The 19187-nt window shown below is 34.7% G+C and overlaps 1 protein-coding gene across 2 annotated transcripts in view; it reads right to left on the reverse strand.

Moving 5' to 3' along the window:
• Positions 1-205: 205 nt before the first annotated feature.
• The window catches only part of KCND2 (potassium voltage-gated channel subfamily D member 2), a 439410-nt gene continuing 420428 nt past the window's right edge, over positions 206-19187 (reverse strand). Inside the window, exons 2-6 of one of the 2 annotated variants that reach the window (XM_045565540.1) lie at positions 16813-16975; positions 8564-8659; positions 7581-7673; positions 4507-4751; positions 206-2850 (exon numbers count right to left, since the gene is read on the reverse strand). In XM_045565540.1, coding sequence (XP_045421496.1) covers positions 2673-2850; positions 4507-4751; positions 7581-7673; positions 8564-8659; positions 16813-16975 — 775 coding nt within the window. In that variant the 3' untranslated portion in view covers positions 206-2672. Of the gene's footprint in view, positions 2851-4506; positions 4752-7580; positions 7674-8542; positions 8660-16812; positions 16976-19187 lie in introns of both variants that reach the window. The other variant, XM_045565539.1, reaches the window with a different exon arrangement.

The following is a 19187-nucleotide window of genomic DNA, read 5'->3' on the forward strand; positions in this document are numbered from 1 at the left end:
TTTTCTGTTAAAAGTCTCTGCCTAAATTCCTATTGTTGGCAGAAAGCTACTGTCTCCACCTATTTAGAGGAGATTTAAGCGTTACTTCCAATTGTCAGGTTCTTTGAGTTGTGTTACAGGGTTCTCTCACATGTGTATTATGAGAGTGGCACATCCTAGATTTTAGAAAGAAACATCTAAGAAAATAGGGCAACAGTCAACCATGTTGTCCTGTTCAAGCATGCACATGTTTTATTTAAGTATTCTCCAAAGGTCTATTTTTTTTCCAGCATAATGCAGGTATTATGCTATCCTTTGAAATAAGATATATGAATTTTAAACAAAATTGTCAAAAACAATGACCTTAGTTACTCCATATGGTACACAGAAATAATTACATTTCACTTACAATACAGATGCACTTAACACAGTCATCAATAGTCATTCACCACCAACACAGTATATTTTTAAATCACCTAAAACATCAAAAAGTTTTTTTTCTTTTCCAAAAGTCTAAAGAAATTAAGAATTTTGGGTAAGTGATAAATCAACAGAGGAGGCAGAATTGTCAACCAAAATAACCTAACTTCTTTTATGTAATATCAAGAACATGAAAAATAGAACTTCTCATTGGGAATCACAAGATGTAAGTATTCCTGATTGTGGTTTTCTTAGTCTACTTTTTAAAAAGTTTTCAATAAATGCCATCAAAGAAGATTCACTAGACATTAGCTCTAGAAGCATAAAGTGACATGAGGCAGGTGTTAATATAATTGTTAATATTTGCGCTGCTGGAAGATTAGTAACTTTTTAAAAGACAAACTAGGAGTAAGCCAGTTCTTCCCAAGAGATAATTGAGTTTATCTTACTTTCACTCAGCAAATGTTTATTAAGATCTACTGTGTGCACAGCACTGTCCTAGAAGCTATTCTAGAAATGGGAAGCAACAATTTCTGGCTTTACTTGAAAATGTTTGGATTAATTCCTTTTCATGATAAATTATGATAAGTATTTTAAAATCTCTATAATAGAGGGATAATTATTAACTCTTTTCATGTACAGAAGCTAAGCTTTATTCCTTACAGTGGTGGCTTGGAATGAACAAAAACTTTGCATTTGACATTAAACTTTTTTACACTGTCACGTGCAGACAAGTCTGCTGATATATTTTAAGGGTGAAAAGATATAAAGACTTTTCACTTAAATGTACATAGAGATCAATTTTGCATCATCGAACTCCTGTCCTCCTGATTTAGTGGAGAGGATTGCACCTTGCAGTACACAGGAACCTTTCTGAGATAAATTTGTGCTGCCTTCCTGAATGGAGTAGAAAGCATGCTTTCATCAAATATTGCTACATAAAGCACTCCGGTTTATCTCTACATTTCAATTCACATTAGTTATTCTCAAAATGTATTCAAGATCTAAAGCAAAATAAATAATACATCAAGTAAGATTCTGAGATCATTGATCCTGTGATATTAGTCCCAGACAACTCTTTTCATGAAACACATAGTGATATATCCAGTATCGGGGCTTTTCCATAAACAACAAAGACGTTAGAGATAATTCATAGATGTCAACTCCTTTTTTTGTCTAGTTTTTGACAAGGGGATTGCTGATAATCTACTTACAAGATAATTTGTTGGGGAATACGAAAGTAGCAAAGTCATCTGAACTACAGTAAACGCTGATGACAATAAACCCAATAGAAAGGTGCTGCGGAAATACAGGAACAGATAATGCACTGTCACGGGAACACACTGGACCGAAGAATATTACTGAAAAACATTTATGGCACAATAGTTTGGGATTAAAAAGTTACCTAAAACTTGGCCACACTAGAAGTTTTTCTATGGACGTGGCTCTTACTGTATCTATAAAGATCTGGAAAGTACAATAACAAAGAATCCTGAATCCTGATACAACAGGTATACAATGAATTATTGCAGTTGTAACAGTATCTAGGTGCAAGGTTAAACAATAAATACTGAACTATCTGAACACTTTAGGTTTACTAATAAGCATCCCCATGAGAAATACTGCAGTTCTAAAAGGAGTTTATTTGCACAGCCCACCATGGAACATGAACAATCAGCTTTTTGTAAGTGCACAGAAATTCCCCCTTTCTACAGTTATAGTTTATCATGCCTATTCTGAAGACAACATAAGGAAACTGAGATCACTGCTCCAAAGAATTCTAGCATGCATTATGATGGTTTCCTTCAGTCAATACAAATGTGTTGTATGAGTTTTTTTTTTCATATGTAATAATCTTCATCATAGCCAATGTTCATGGTTTTAACAGGAAAAAATTTTATCAAAATGTTTTCCATATTTTTTTGTTTTGCATTCAACTGGAACATTATGTTCAAAGATTTGTTTTATTTATTTTATTAAAAAAGAGTTCTGATCACAAGAAGCATCAATAGGCGGCATTTCATTGTGCTCATTCACAAAGTCAAAGGGCCACAGAATATTCCTCTGTGTAACAGGTCAAACTCTATCTAGAAATGCCATTTGGTGGTTTTCATTCACATCCTCAAGTTTGGAAGTTTTGTTTTTTGTTTCACTACCAACCTTCTTGCTTTGCTGCCTTAATCTGCAAAAGGTTTATTTTTTCTTCTGTCTTCTACATTGAAATTCTTTCCACAGCCAGGGCTCGAATTTTCTTAGATCTTATTCCAATTGTCTTACAAAGCAGACACTCTGACAATATTTCCTCCTGAGTACTCAGGAGACTCTGGCCTGTCATCTCCTTCTGGTGTGGTTACTGGAGGTGTTGGGATGCTTATTATTGCTGTAGTCACATAAGGTTGTTCACAGTTTAGTTTAACACACTCTTCCATTTTGGCATTTAAACTGGATCGGCTGATGAAAAAAAAATAGATTTAAGAAAGTAAGTTGTTTACCTACTTTTTTTTTCATACAACTGAGGAATGCATGTTTTAATGCTTATAAACAACATTCTAAATGTCTAAGAGAATTTACCATAATTTAAAATAATTAAATGCCAAACCTTAATATATGCTAAAGTGAACATTAGTCAGTAAATTAGTATTATATACATTTCTAAAAGCCAGCTTCATTTGGTTCAATCAAGTGTTTCTCAAAAAGCATATCTGACAAAAAAGCAAGAAAGAAAGAGGATTAGGTAATATTTGGACAGGCTGAATTGAGCAAAGTAAAATAGTTTTAAGACAGGGTCTCAAGAAGTTTGAGAAATGATTATGAGAGGGTCACATCATATGGATTTATTAATTTTTTTGACCACATGATCTTTTATTTTCATGTTTGGGGATACATAATTCCCTTAAAGCTCTCAACTGAGTGATGACCACTTGTTAAAAAGCCAAAAAAATTAGCTATTATTATTTAATACTTTGGGGTTTTCTAAGGGGTAAATTTTATACTCCATGCATGAATTTTATACTCTATGTGGGGAAGGGGATAACAGAAAAAGGAGAAAAGAGAATATAAAGAAGAGATTAAAACTAATTATTTTATTTTCATGGAAAACTTAATTAAAATATTTATGTCCTAAGATTTTCTTTGTAAACACTTCTCCATTTTCTACTTCATTTTGTAATGCATGTAAAACAATGGAGAGGTAAAATAGCTTAAAGACAGAAGTCTCATTGCTCTAAATTTTAATATTTTTGTCCCACAGAAATACAATTTATATAAATCAACACAGCCTAAATGCAGAATCTCATCTAGGTTTTCCACAAATATTGTTGGATGCCAACAAGGAAGTAGGACTGAATTTACAGACTGTCATTCTAAAAATTTATGCTCAATTTAAAGAGCAAAGTAAAATTGTTTTAGCAGAAATTGATCGTTTTAATGACATGATAAAAATGTACTACTTTTTATTACATGTATGTTTGTGGTAAAACAAACAGTAAATAAATAGAAGTAAAGGAAAAATATCAATATGAAAATTTTGCTTAAATTATTCATAAATTAACCGGAGGTAAAAATTTTAGTATTTCACTTATCTGTATTTGTGTCAGGTTTTTGTGTTTGATGCGGCCAAAGAAAACTTTTATGATCAAAATTGTGCATGAATAAAAAAAGATTTGTGTAGGTGGAGTTTTAATGTTCACTGCTTCATTGAATGTGTTGATATATTTTTAGTTGCCGTTGAATGATTTTCAATCATATTGGTCTCAATTCCATAGATCTATTTTATTATAGTAGTGTTGATTATCATTTTAGGGTATTTGAATTTATGTAGGGGACTCCCGAGTATAGAAGTCCTTACCCAAGGGAGAAAAAATTGTGGAGTTGAAGAGATAAAAACATTTATGTGTTCCTGATCTTTTCTTCTTTCTACTCTTTTAATACTGATACAATTGCTACTTTTGACCCTTAATGGATATGCCAGTCAATCCATTTTCCTACTTGCTACAGCACAAGTTTTGTCTCTTTCTAAACCCTGGGAGCTAGGATTTAGATGTCAGTGGTAGCAACATGACTACAGGAGACATGCCCTGGACACAAGCACAGGTTAATCTCAGGTACCTGTTAGATAGAGGTGTTCTCTCCACACATCTGATCTGAATTGTACTGAGTTCTTGCACACTGCCTCGATGGCTTCCTGATACATTGGCATTTGGGATGCGGAAAGTTTTTTTGTGTCGTCGTGAACAGCAAGTGCTGGTGACTCCTTGTGAAGAGAGAGAGGGGCTATGACTTGAAGGACGATTAACAGTTGCAACTTCCATGCAGCTTTCTTCAAAGACTTGTTCATCCACAAACTCGTGATTCTGTTCCATAGTTGTAAGAAAATGTGAAGAAAGCAGAGAAACATGTATTTTAATTTTAAAAGAGGAAATGTATTGTTTTATTTTTAAAACTCAAATATGCCCAGATACAGTTAGATTTGATCCAATGGTTAACTAAGTCCATTTTCATAAAGATTAGAATGCCAAGCCACTTATTTTTGTGTGGAAATAAAGTCTCTTTAGTTAGACCTAAAGATTGGCATCTGCAGGCTGACTTACTGTACATTCACAGACTAACTTTACCTTGAAATATAATTTATTAATTTAAATATAAAATCTGGAAGTTATAAACTAAAGGAAAAAATTCTTAAAAATGAATATAGATAATAATCATGAGGAATTTGTAAATTCACACTGACTTTATTCTTTTACACAGATTGAAGTTATGGAAAAGAGACTATTTTAATAGAATATCCCAAATTAGATTACCCTTTATGTATTAGCAAATATTTTCACATAGAATTGAAAACATTTTTTAATTAGAAAATAAGATACCTAAGACACTGTCCATTGCTTTAGATGCTCCTCTGAAATCCTCAGGTATATACAAAAATATGACTAATCAGTTAAATAAGTAAAATACAATTATCTGCAAAATGTGTCACTTTATGTTTCTGGAAGGGGTTAGCACTGAACTTTTGTGGCCTTTTTCATGTCTTTATGATACATCACTGGCTGTGTTCATTGTATCTGTCTGCATTCAGGGTTCTTCCACACTTATTTTCTAACTTCCAGCCCAGTAGCAAATAGTACTAGGCATCATTTCACAATTCATATTTTATAGAAACACAGTATAAATTTTGCTTTTAAAATGTATAGTGAAAAATTGCCTCCTAAAATGCCTATGCATGAATTTTACCTCAGAAGTATAAGGGAAAACATTTTTGGTCTGAAATACTAGAGAACGACTATAATTACTATTTTTGTGTGTGTGAGGGGGGTGGGGTGGGGTAGGAATAGGCCTATAATGGCAGGCTTTGCACATACCAAATTCCACTTAACCATCTCTCATCCCAAAATATTAATAAAACAGTTGAAGCAACTCACTGGCTAATAAGAAATAGATTGTTTTAGTTACTCATTTTGTCATTTCTTTGCTGAGATAAGCATTTTGAAATAAATGAAATTTAACATTCTACTGCTTCAAGTTCAGAGAATAATATGATCAGACAAAATTTCATGTTAAGTATTAAATTTTAGAGACAAAGCAGTGCACAAAGGATTTATAATCTGTTTTCTTCTCTTACAATGCATATTTCACACACACAATGCAAGTTATAATGCATGAGATTCTAATTTATCTCATCAGTGATTGGGAGTGCAGAAGTCATTCTGTTATTGGTTACCGCATACTTTTCTAGGTAGCTCAATTTAAATTACATTAGTTGATGTTGAGTAGTTTTTTAATTTTAAAAAAGTCCTGAATGGTAAAATAGTGAAAAAAGGAAAATAAAAGAAAAAGATAGGGATACATACATTCTATCATTAGTGTATCATTTTACTTTCTAAGAGTTATCCTAATAGGTATTAGACCTGTCTATATCTTTATTTGAAAATGCAAATGTAATCATGTGACTACTCTGTTTAAAATTCATTAATAATTTCTGTGAGATAAAGATCCAATTGTTCACAAGCCTCCAAAACCTAACATTATCTGGACACTGACTTTCTCTCCATCTTCTCTCGTGCCATGCTACCCTCTCTCCCTCTGGCCACCCTCAAATTCTCTCACTCCTATTAGGCCAAGTTCTGGTTTTCTTCAAGTACTTGTATCACCTGTCGGCCCCTTCATTTCTTTGCCTAACTCACACCTAGTCACCCTCCATGTCTCAACTCCAGTTCCTCCAGGAAGCCTTGCCTGGCTGGTCTCCTCATGGCCCTGCCCTCTTTGCTCCATCCATGACAGCCCTGTTTTGTGTTTCATTCCATAATTGGAGGCTTGATGGTGACAGAGGTCCCACACTTGATTTCATGGTGTTCCTTGTATCTGGCCCCCTGGTGGGCTCATAGTAGGCAAGTTATACATATTTGTTGAATGACTATTGGTAAGTAAATAAAAAGGATGGACAATATATTAGAATTGAGAATACAAATAACGCATCTCTGGTAAGTGAGTGAGCTGACCTGATCATATATGGCAAACGTTTTGTTCTGCTCTGTGATCATCACAGCCTGCGACCTCTAGTGACAAGCTAGCTAAGAAATGGGTGCCTTTGCTAAAGCCTACTGGCCCTGAGAGCTTGGAAGTGGAGCAACGCAGACTCACTGCTCAGCACCCTGGAGCATACCAGTGATTACATGCGCCATTTTTCTCATGAGAACAGTTAGTTTTTATTATCTGTCTCTACTTCTTACACCTGTGAATGAAAGAAGTGCTTATATGCCTTTATTCTCTATTTCTTTTTATTGCTATCGATATATTCTCTTTATCCTGATGTCAGGAACACTTGAACGACATTATTTTTTCTTTCTTGATCAGCATTTAAAGAATCAGGAAGAAATGATATTTTATAGGACTTGCTATTGGAAGACAATTTTCCATCTGCAGTTAACACATGCTTTAAACTAGAGTTAAGACAGCAACTAAGGACAAAACATCTTAAATACGTCCCTAAAATACTTTCCAAGTTGAAATGTCACTATAGTCATTCAAAGTAATTTCAAATATTGTGGGCTGTGAGTTTGTTTGTTTTTTAGCATATTTTCCAGTAATGCAGACAGTGAAAGCACGTTCGGAAACATCAAGTATGCACAAAAGCAAATAGAGTTACTGTCAGAGGGCAGAGGAAAGCAGTCGTGCCGCCTCCTTACCGTGGTTTTTTCCAGGCAGTGAAGCAGGTGGTGGTGCTGGGTTTCAAAGCTAGAGAAGGATTTGCTAACAAAGGCCTGCCCATCCTCTGAGGACTGTTGACAAAGAGAAGACAGAAGAGCTTTCTATTTTATTTGCAAACAACAAGAACCTCAGCTACACATTTCCACAGAGAGGTCTGGCCTATTTTCTGAGATTAAATGGCAACATTTTATTTTTTTAACTAAAGAGGAACAAATGTGCACTCGCTTTTTAAGTTGGATGATCAGCATTTACATTTTCATCAGATTAGCAGTCTGGTCTTTTAGACATGCCTCCCTGAATTGAAAATTTAAATCTCTTTTACTCACTCAGCTACCAACTACCTTTGTAAGCCACGTGGCCATTATCTTTGGATGATAAAATTTAACCCAGTACTTAGAAAATCCTCAAACCGCTATCATGCTTACCTTACATAAAAACTATTTTCTAAGTAAAGATGATAAGAATCCTAAACATTAAAGGAAAGTTTTGAGGTAAAAATAAAGTTTCTCAAATTGTATTTCATGCTGTGTGACAGTCCTAACACAGAATGGTGTTTCTTCTCCACTAAAAAGTGAAACAAGACATTATATCACCCACCCGCACAAATCTCCCACCCAGCTGAACTTTAAGGAACATATGTAGCTTTGAAATAAAAAAAAAATTAGAAATTTGAATTATAGAGCATTTTCTATCTTTCCTGTGTTAATAATATGAAACAATGCAGAAATATTGCCTGATTGTGAATAAGAATCACGATTTACTGGTAATATTTCATAGCCCAGTTTCCAACCTGCTACAGACAACTGGAATGTATGGGGTGAAGTTATAAAAAATGACACTTTTGTTGTTTCCATAGCCATTGTCATAATTACCCACAATAAAATTAGATGGTTGAACAGAACTAAATCAGTATTACATCAATCAATTGAACATTAAAAACAAGTGAAGTGCTTGGTGGTACCTGCAGCTGATTACTGAGTAAACCATTCCGTTTGCTCTGCATGTAAGCGTTTGCACTTCCACTTTTGGCAGCCCGGATCCTGGCAAGTCTAGCTTTCTATAGGAGAAGAAAAATGAATGTCCTGTTAATACTTATGAATTGTTTTCCTAAAACAGTGATCGCACTTTTGTATGATCCTAACGTCAGCATACAGATTTATAAAAGTAAGCCGGCTTTTCACACATAACTATTGAACATTACCCCTCTACCCTTTTTCAGTGCTTCATTTTCATTAACATTTATTAGTAAGATCAATTAACTACCTTTGAGCTGGGTTATGCATTTAAGAATTGTAATTAAACCTTTACAGTAAGATCAAATTATTTCATTACTGGTTCTCTCAATTGTGTCAAGAGAAAAACAGCATTATTACTTTACTTATATTTTCACTTATCCCAATCTGAGAAACTTAATGAAATGAAGGCCAGTAGCCCAGCGAACCGGCTGCCAACTCCTTTTCATTTAAACTAATGTCCTTTTTAAAATTAGTAACTAAGTTCCGGGAACGATTTGCCTTTATTTTTTTTTCTTTTCTTTTTCTTTCTTTTTTTCAAAAGAACCACTATTCATCTGTATCTGCATCATCCAATATAAAATTTTATTTTTGCAATTATCCTATTAAATTAGCCAACATAGATCCCACGGTATCAATATGAGCTCTCTAAAAATATCCCTGAATTTATCTGCTTTGTCTACTGGCACAGGTCCACATGACTTTATATTTATCTGATTTCTGTTTCACTCTGAATTAGTTGAATAGAAGAACATAGTGAGCCTATCCAGAGAGATTGTTACATTATTTTTAATTTTTAAAGCATTTTTTTTTGTATAGAGAATATCCTTCAAATTAGAGGGTTTTGGGTGGTCAGTTCAATTGTTCAGTTATAGTGAGATAGTCAAAGTCACAGTGCTGAGCAAACTGGCTATTTAGCCAGATTTTTGGTATTCCATTATTCTACTATATAACTGCTGTTATATATCTGCCTTTAGATTATCATGGAATGAATCTGGTTTACATTTCCTTATGGGCACATTTTGGTGACCATTCTTATTTGTATTATGTGTCTTAGCAAGTGTATGTAAAAAGCAACTGGGATGGCCTAGATAAGAGGTTCTTGTAAGCTTACCCTACAGAGACTCCCTCTTTGCCCATAAACAACCCAAGTAAGTACTATCTTTAGTCTCAATGCCTGAAATGCTGTTTTTAATAAAAATTTTAATGTTATCTAGATTTTTAAAATGAAAAATGTATACACATGATAACAATTTTAATATTACAAAAATGCATGCAAACAAGTCTCTCTGACCCTGGAGCCATCCCACTTTTATGCTTCAGAATTAACCACTGGTAATATGTCTAGGGCATTCTCTTAGAAATTTTCTAATCATAGAAAAAGCAAGTGCATATGTTCATATGTATATACATATATATTATTTCACAGGAGAATATTCCTTATGCTTTTCTGCATTTAGTTGTTTTCATTGACTGTATCTTGGAACTCCTTCCATATATATATATATATATATATATATACACACACACATATATGTATATGTATATATATATATAGAGAGAGAGAGAGAGAGAGAGATCCACCTCATTTTTATGCATGTATAATACACCACTGTATGAGTGAAGCATCATTTATTTAGCAGGCCAACTACCAATTAATTTTTCAAGCATCTTTTGCTACTATAAGCAATGCTGCCTGGTTTCAACATCATGGTGAACTTATCTCCATGACAAATTTCTGGAAGCAGAGTTGTTCCTGGATCAAAGTGCATGTGTATATATTTTGTTTAATACGTTTACCAAATTTCTCTCTCAAGTTTTTGTACCAAGATGCCCTTTCACCCACATCATTTGAGAGTAGCACTGAGATGTTTAAAGCTCTCAAAATAGCATTAAGATATCATCTGGCTTTAACTCCACCCCTTCTCTCTTCCTTCCTAAATTTATTCTTCCTGTGTACTGATTCTAGGTTGAAATAATATTTTGTGCAAAGATCATATTTATAAGTGATGGGAAAAATAGACAAATCTCATTCTTTTTTTGCAGTATAATGTTTAGATCACTCAAAATACTGAGATGATACTAGAGAATAAAATTGAAAGGTAAAACATTTTTTATTTCAAAACCTGTGCTGCCAAGCCAAGAATTCAGGCCAGACTCAATAAAACAATGGCAAGTGACAAGCACATTTGGAAATTACTTAGAATTGACCTAATAATTCAGAAATAAGCAATTTACATACTGGTTGCTGGAAAGAGGTTATTGTTGAAATTTCAGTCCCAAAGTCTCTTTGATCTAGAACATTCGTTTCCTTTATTGGTTCCCTTCTACTCTTTCCTCTCTCTCCCTGCTCCTCCCTCTCTTCTTTCTTTCCTCTGTGTTTTTCGCTTTCTTTCATTTGTAACAACTGTATGTAATAATATTGCATACATAATAGTTACTGGTTTCATCTCTGTCATTCTGCAAGCATTTAGCAATAGCATTGGGAAATAGCACTTTCTTTCATTAATGAAACATACACATTAAGCAAAAGTACTGTTCAGCAAAGTAAGATAACATATATTTCTCATCATAAAATGGAAGGCCTACATACGGTGCCAATCACTACCACAGACGTAGTTCTATAAGCTTAGGGAAAAAGAAGCTATTTTAGAGACAGAAAAACTATTTTTGCTGAGTCACGTACTGTGTTAGAAAAAGAACCTTCCATCTCAATTTCAATCATGGCTTTTCTTTCACTTTACTACAATTCTATATGAGCTAATTGGTTTAATTGGTCTTGTGGAAAATCACAACAAATGTCTGTTGAATGCTAGCCTTTATGACCTGTGATTATATCTTTGGTTCCAGCAGGTAATTGAGGGAAATTATTTTACAAAGATATTTTAGAAAAATCACTTTACTTCTGACCCACTCAGTATGACAATCTTCGCAACTCCGACAGAGCAATTGGGACGTTAAAAGAAAGTATCCGCTGCTGAAAAGGAAATGTATTCCTTCCAGTCCCTCACCCTCAACCCTGTAGGAAACACAACTTCTTGGCAAAGTACCAGCAACTAGTATGGAAAATAGAGTAAGGTTTGGGTAAATATTTTATCTTTGCCTGTATGAAAAGTAGGATGCTTCCAACATTTTAATGAAAAATAAGGTTTACATTGTCACTGTAAAAAAAAAAAAAAGCTTTGCAGTTATTTTCAAGTTATTTATTTGCCTTAAATATTGATTGTGTTTGGAAAAATTGTTTGTCTAATAAGCACCTTTTTCTTATGCATCTCAATTCTTTATGTACACAGTTTTGCCTAATCATCTAATCTCAGCAGGGTTTCTCAAAGTTTGTTCCAAGGATTCCCAAGTGTAATGGGTAAAATCTAAACCAACCAGATGAAGCAAACAACTAGTTTTGTGGCCAGGAAAAGGTTAGGAAATGCTGAGATGTTAAAGTTTCTTTGCTGGTGGGTTCCTCACAACACACCATATTGCGGACGTTCAGTGTGAGGATCACAGGGGGATACAGCATGCAATTTTTCTCAAACTAATTTGACGTGGAACTCTTATTGTGGAGCATTTAGAAGCTAGTATGCAGTGGAATGCAAAGGTTTTTAGCAAGTAGATTGTTTTTTAATTGCCCCAGATGACATTATATAAACTTTACAGTGTATTTTCTGGAATAGAGGCTGGAAGTCAGAGAAAGATGTATAAGCAAAACACCATTGAGGTAGCGATTTCCTTCAATGGGCAACCTTCTACATAAGGTAAGAGGTAGATTGAGGAAAATTATTGGAACATCTTGTTATGAAATCACAACATTTTTTCAACACTTTTGAAAAATAAAGACATCCTAGGCACCCTTAAAAGTGAGGTTGGGAAAATCTCTCTTTTTGGTAGTCTGAGGCAATTTCTTATTCTTCAAATATTGGCCACATACTCCCTGTATCATGTATTCTGGAAATTTTACTTACAGTTGTTTCTTTTATTAAGATTCAGTAAAATGCCTCATGTGCAGGTAGCATATTAAATTTTATCAGCTTTTAAAAATTTAAGGAGTTTATTGGACTCCTTCCATTTGCTAAGTAATATAGCTGCCCTAGAAATAAGACAGGATAGCACCAATAATAAAAAGAGAGAGAGGAAGGAAATCAATGGCAGACAGTGCAATATTCCCAGCTCTAGAGCTAGGTTAATCCTGGAGGTGGCAGGGCTGGGCAGAAACACTGCTGGGACTTGGGTCAGTGGAAAAGGCTAAGAAATGAGATGGCAGTAAGAGGACTCCAAGTCAGAAGAGGGGAGAACTGAAAGACAATGTAGGAGGGTATCAGAAACAAAATCATTTTTGGGAAGAGTTAGGAGCAAGGTAGTTTTCTTTTTAAAAGTAGATAATCTAAGAGTTCATTCTCAGGCTCTAGCAAGGAGTTATTTCTTGCTTTTTTATTATTCTAAAATGATGAATAAAAATTTTATTTGGACATTGCTAAATGCACTAGGCAATGGTTCTCAAAGTGTGGTCCCCAGAGCAGCAGTATTAACATCACCTGGGAACTTGTTAGAAATGCAAATTTTCAGGCTCTAACCCCAAACTACAGAATCAGGTGCTTTGGGGGTGGGGCCCAGCAATCTGTCTTTTAACAAGCTTTCCAGATGATTCCAATGAATCTAAAGTTTGAGAACCTCCCCTAGCAGAGTGTGATAAATGACAGATTGAATATTGGTAATCTCTTTCTGAGTCAATGTCAAAATTTTCATGTGAAAAGAAAATTATTTACAAAAGAAAAATTATTTACAAAAGAAAATTTAAAAAAGAAAAATTATTTACACTGTACATTGCTTCATTGATTCTAAGCTTCTCACTGTATTTAGAATTATCTCCACAAAAATCCCAAATGGCTCATAGTTCAAATAATGCTAGATTTTTTTTGTCTTGGACTTTAATCACTAGGTATGTGAGCATGAACAAGTTATCTATAAAATGGAAATAATATACTTATTTTGCAAGTTGATTGTGAATATTATAAATAACAGATATAAAGCACCTAGGACATTCTGGAAACTCTAGAGAATGTTGTTGTTGCTGTTAGTGTTATTAAATTAAAACTATAATTGTTATTATGATTATTATATAATTACTCACAGCTTAGCCTTGTGAGTATGCAGATGATTAGGTGATGTGATCTGTATTTTAAAACAGCTGCTTCAGACTATCAAACCTGCCACCTGTCATTGCATTAACCTAGCTTTATTTTGGCAAATACATTCTACTAAATAAATATTTTATTGAATAACTGAGAGAATCAATAAATCTATTAAAATACAATTACTAGTGGTGAGAATGGGGGAGAGGTGTCACAGTTAATGCCTATATTCACCCACCTGTCCATGTTTAGTTAAGACATTATGATGTATTCTCTAAAAAGGCAGGAGTGGGTAGTGAAAGCAGGAAGAGTACTTGCAGGGGGAAGAGCCCAGAAGAAGGAAAGTATCCTTAACAGTGACAATGGGAATTTTCTCAAATTCATATTGTGTATATTTCATGCTTTTACTTGAGCTTGGAGTTGGCAATTGGACTAAATACCAAAAACTCTGGTATAAAAAGCATTTTGTAATGTTACTTTTATTAGCTTGACTGATGTTTTTACTGAACTGACTTCTTGCTTGACTGAATTAGCTCGTTATTTTTTCATAACTTTAATATTTGGTGAATCACCCAGACCCAGATACATTTAAACTATCTAAGTTTAATGGGAGTTTGTTCTGCCGTTTTTTTTTTTTTTTTTAATCTCCAGAGAAGGAAAATGGAAGCTATTCCTTGGTAACTTATTTAGTTCCATATTTACTGTTCTTTTTTAGGTGACTATGTTCAGTTTATTGGTCACAGACTATTTCCTGGACATATTACATTAGCTTATTATATTTGGCTTTATTATGCCAATTTTTCTAGTAGTAATGATACATAAAATTCACTGCATTATGGAAGAAATGTAGAATATAGCAGATATTTTAAAGATACCAAAAAGCATTAATGAAACATACTTTTCAATTAATGTACTTTTATAACATCACATTTATTTATTTTTGATTTTTAAATTTATTAGGCCAAAAGTCTTCTAAACTAGTCTAAAACTTTATTGATTTGCTTGTTGCAGATGACAAACTTTGAAAAATATAGATATTTTGGAGGTTACTTTATTTGAAAATCATATTTGTGCTTCTTACACTGTTCACACAGGTAGCTCTTATACTAAAGAAAGGATTTCTAGAATGAAGATATATGGGGAGTATGAAGTTAGGTTTTTTGTGGGATTTCTGTTGTTTCTAGACAATGTGCCTATAAGCCCAGTAGAAGGATTTTATTAACAGTGTGTGGGCAGAGGCACAGTTGTGGTGCTTGAAGGTCCCAGGTGGAGGGGCCAGTTGTGGCTGAAATCCCTCTAGCTCTGCCCTGCATGACACTGTAACTGCCCAGGGGGTGCCTTTTCCTAACCCTCCCTATTCATTGGATTATCAGTTCTCTACATTCATGTTAACTGGACTATTTCTTACTCGTCTCTGTAATAATTAGTTAAAGGCTAGGAATTCATCCATAAAGCCAGCAACTACAAGGCTGAAAGATTGCTTCTTTGCTAAAGGAAGGGGATCTCTGACAGTGGACATGAACCAGTTCTCTGGATAATATGCTGTGTGACTATACTGGTGAACCTGAACTTTCCAAAGAGTTACTCCACGAGATTTTATACTTTACTAAAGAGGCTGATGTTGTTCAGAAACATGTTTAAAATCTTGTTCTGAAATTACCTACAAAGCCAATAATGAATAACAAATCTCTAATGATATTAGATAGTTACACCACATTACCTAAATTGTGTATTCACTGTAGTCACAGTTACAAATGTTTTTTGAGTATTTAAAAATATAAATTTATCCTTAAAGGACAAAGATATAGTGACCATGAAGAATACTGAAAATATAGTACCATAAGCCCCGAGAAACTACAAAAGAGATTTCCAAGATTATTTGTAAGCAACAGGGCCCTGCCTCTCAAAGTGACTATTTTGACAGAGAATAGGGAAGGGAAGTGTGCTAACATTTGCTTAGTCTTTTTTGAGAGGCATCCTATCATAGTGTTTAAATGTATGAACCAGGGGGTCAGACTGGCTTGGATTGAATGATGGCTCTCCAACTTAATAGGAATGCGACTTTAGAATTGCTTAATTTCTGGGTTTTTTAGGATTCTTAGGTTTTCTTAGGATTTTCCTCTATAAAATGGGAATAATAATGGTAACTAACTCCTAGAGTTTTTGTGAAGGTTATATAAATTATCTTTGGAAAAACATTAGACTAATGCCTGGCACATAGTAAGCCATCAGTAAACATTAAATATTGTTAATATTATGATGTGTTTATATAGATTTATGTATATTCACATACAATCTTAATTTTCTTGTTTTTCCCATTTTATACTTGAGTATGCACTGTGATTATCCTTAGAGGGATTAATTAACTGGCACAAAGTTCAAAGAAATAGTAAACTGCTGGGCCAGAAATAAAACTCAGCTACAAATGATCAGATTTCTTCTACTTCCTGTGTCAAGTATGTAAAATATCTGAGACACATTTGGTGCCCTTTAATAACCCCCATTTACTGGAATCAGTTTGAACCCTGATACATAGAGACTCAATGAATCAGACCTAGGAATCTGATTTTAATATAATCTGTCAAGAAGCTATCTTTGATTTTACTACTGTGTTTCATGCTGTTCACCAAATATTTCTTACCTTTTGCCTCTGGCCCAATAGTAGGATTATATTATATCTCTGGCCACTTGGAAAGTAGACATGGCTAGGTAACTTGCCTCGGCTAATGTAATAGAGATGAAAGTGACTAGAGCCACTTCTAGGAGGAGGATTTAAGAGGCATTTTGTGATTCATCATGTCCTTTACTCCTGCTGACATGACCGCAGAAGTACGTCGTCAAGATGCAATTTCCATCTCTGGACCAGTACTGCACTTGTAGCACAACCGAAAAATATTTCTTATTATTTTAAGCCACAGAGATGTTAAGTTTCTTTTCAGTGTAGAATAACTGGTCCTGACTGATGCAACTATTAACTAATCTAGAGCACTGAATAGCCATTAAGGGATTTTAAAGCTCATTACAAAAAGCAGGAGGTGCTAAGTCATGGTTGCACAGAGCTGAATACACACCTTTTGTGCCCTTCGTTTGTCTGCTCGTTGATTTTGGTGGTAGATCCGACTGAAGTTAGATACAATCACTGGAACAGGTAGAGCAATGACTAAGACCCCACTCAGTGAACAGATGGATCCAAAAATCTTCCCTGCTATAGTTTTTGGTACCATGTCACCATACCTGGGGTTAGAGAAAAAATAAATATTTTTTTTAAGACACAGACATTTCTACCTCATACAAATAATTTCTTGCTTTTAAGTCAAGCGATTTTTTGAACATATCTATTTCTACTTCATGACTGCAATATACATGGCTTTAGACTTTAGTAAACCTGAAATTATGAATATCTGAATATAAAAATTGCCTTTTAACCTTGTAGAAAATGATTCTAGCATTCAGAACTCACTTTGATTGGAAAATATTTTGAGTCAGATGATGTAATGATAGCTCTTCCATTCGTCCTTTATGTAATATGGCATAGTTCTTTACATTTATTTAATAGTCAATATTTCTACACTGAAATTTACAGGCTAGATAACATACTTTTCCACTTAATTTTTTTCAACATTTGGATTGGTTATGAAATTTAAGTAGAAAAAGTAGCACATCACATTCCTTTCATCAGAAATAATTGCTTAAAAAATAAACTTTTCAAGGTCTCCATTAACCTTCACTTGTGAAATCCACTGGCCATTTCTTCATGATATTACTCAAGCTCTCATTTGTACCTGATTAGTTGACTGGTCTCTCCTTGAAACACTCTTTGTTCTTGATTTCAGTATTAAACATTTCCCTTAGTCGTCCTCGTATCTCCTGGGCTACCACTTTGCCATCTTCTTTTCTGATTCCTTCCCCCCTTATCTGATTTCTAAATCTTAGAGTAATTGAGATCTCAGTCTCAAGTCCTTTTATCTTCTCCATATAAACTCTCTTCCTAGGTGATTTCATTCAATCACATAGCTTAAAACTATTTACATGCAGCTGATGCCCTGATTTTCATTGACAGCCCTGATGTCTCTCCTGAAAACCAGATGCACGTCTCTGGCTATCTGGCTGCTTATTTCTACCCTTGATGCCTAAGGGGCAAGTAACATTTAAATTAGCCCAAATGGAACTCTTACTTCTCTAGCTTCCTCTGCTCCTCTCACATCTGTTCTTCCCCCATTCTGCCACCTATAATGAAATGGAACCACAAACCACCCAGTTGCTCATACCCAAACTGAAAGACAACCCCCGCCCCCGGTCCCATACTCTAGTATCCATGTCTCATCTTCTAGCTGGTCTTGTTGTCTTTGGCCAAACCAAATCGCATTCCATTTGAGTATCTTTCCAAGAATAAACCAAGCCATCGTCATTTCTTGCCAGAGCTATGGGTATAGCTTCTTACCAAACTCTCTTTTCTACAACTACCACTCTACTATTCATGCCAATGTAGCAGCCAGAGTTGTGGTTTTAAAAATGGAGATTAGATAATTGCTACTTTGCTTAAATTCTCTAATGGACTTGAAACTAAAATAAATCCAAACTCCTCACTTTTGCCTCCAAGGGCCTACATAGTTCAGTTCCTGCTTATATTTCACGCCATCTTCCATCAAGCTAGCTGGCCTCAGGCCACACTGGCCATCTGGCCTTCTGTTGTGTGTCCAGTGCCCAGATCAAGATTATTCAGGTTGCTGCTTAAATGTCTCCATCCAAGTTATATTCTGTCCACCTTATCCTTAATAGACTTATTCTGTCCCCTAATTATTCTCTATAACATCTTCCCATTTTATTATCTTCATAGTACTTATTAATATGTAATATTTTCTTCTTATTAATTTATTTTATGACTCCTTATCCACCCTATTGACATTAGAATATAAACTTGATAAAGTAGGGGTTGTTCTACTTTGTGTCTCATGAGCATAAAGCAGGCTGCTACTACATATTAGATGAATGAATACATTTTCTCTTCTTTACGGATAGAGAGTTGGTCTTAGAGTTCATTCCTGGGGAAGGGGGCAAGGAGAGGGCTTTTGGTCATATTATTGCAGAAGTTACCCAGCTGTGTCTGTGGTTCTCCCACTACTCCCTGTTCACTTTGGGGTTCTGGGATGCTCAGCAATCTGAGAATATAGTCCTTCGAGACAGGGCTCCGAGCTCATATATTAGAATCCAGACTCAAATGAGTTTAGGAGAACTTGGGGCTATATTATATCAAGAGAGGTGGTCCAGGAAATAATCACTCTAATTAATATTGTTTTTGTGGGAAAACGTTTGTGTGTCAATGTGGAGATGGAAGTCGTAGAGGAATTGGCTGAGAAAAGAGCAACAGAAGGTGATACGGACTAGTACCGCATTTGGTGACCCTATTCTGAGCTCTGATCCTCTGCTTTAGAGACCCAGTAACTCA

This window comes from Lemur catta, chromosome 11 (genome assembly GCF_020740605.2).
Source record: "Lemur catta isolate mLemCat1 chromosome 11, mLemCat1.pri, whole genome shotgun sequence".
Taxonomy (NCBI): domain Eukaryota; kingdom Metazoa; phylum Chordata; class Mammalia; order Primates; family Lemuridae; genus Lemur; species Lemur catta.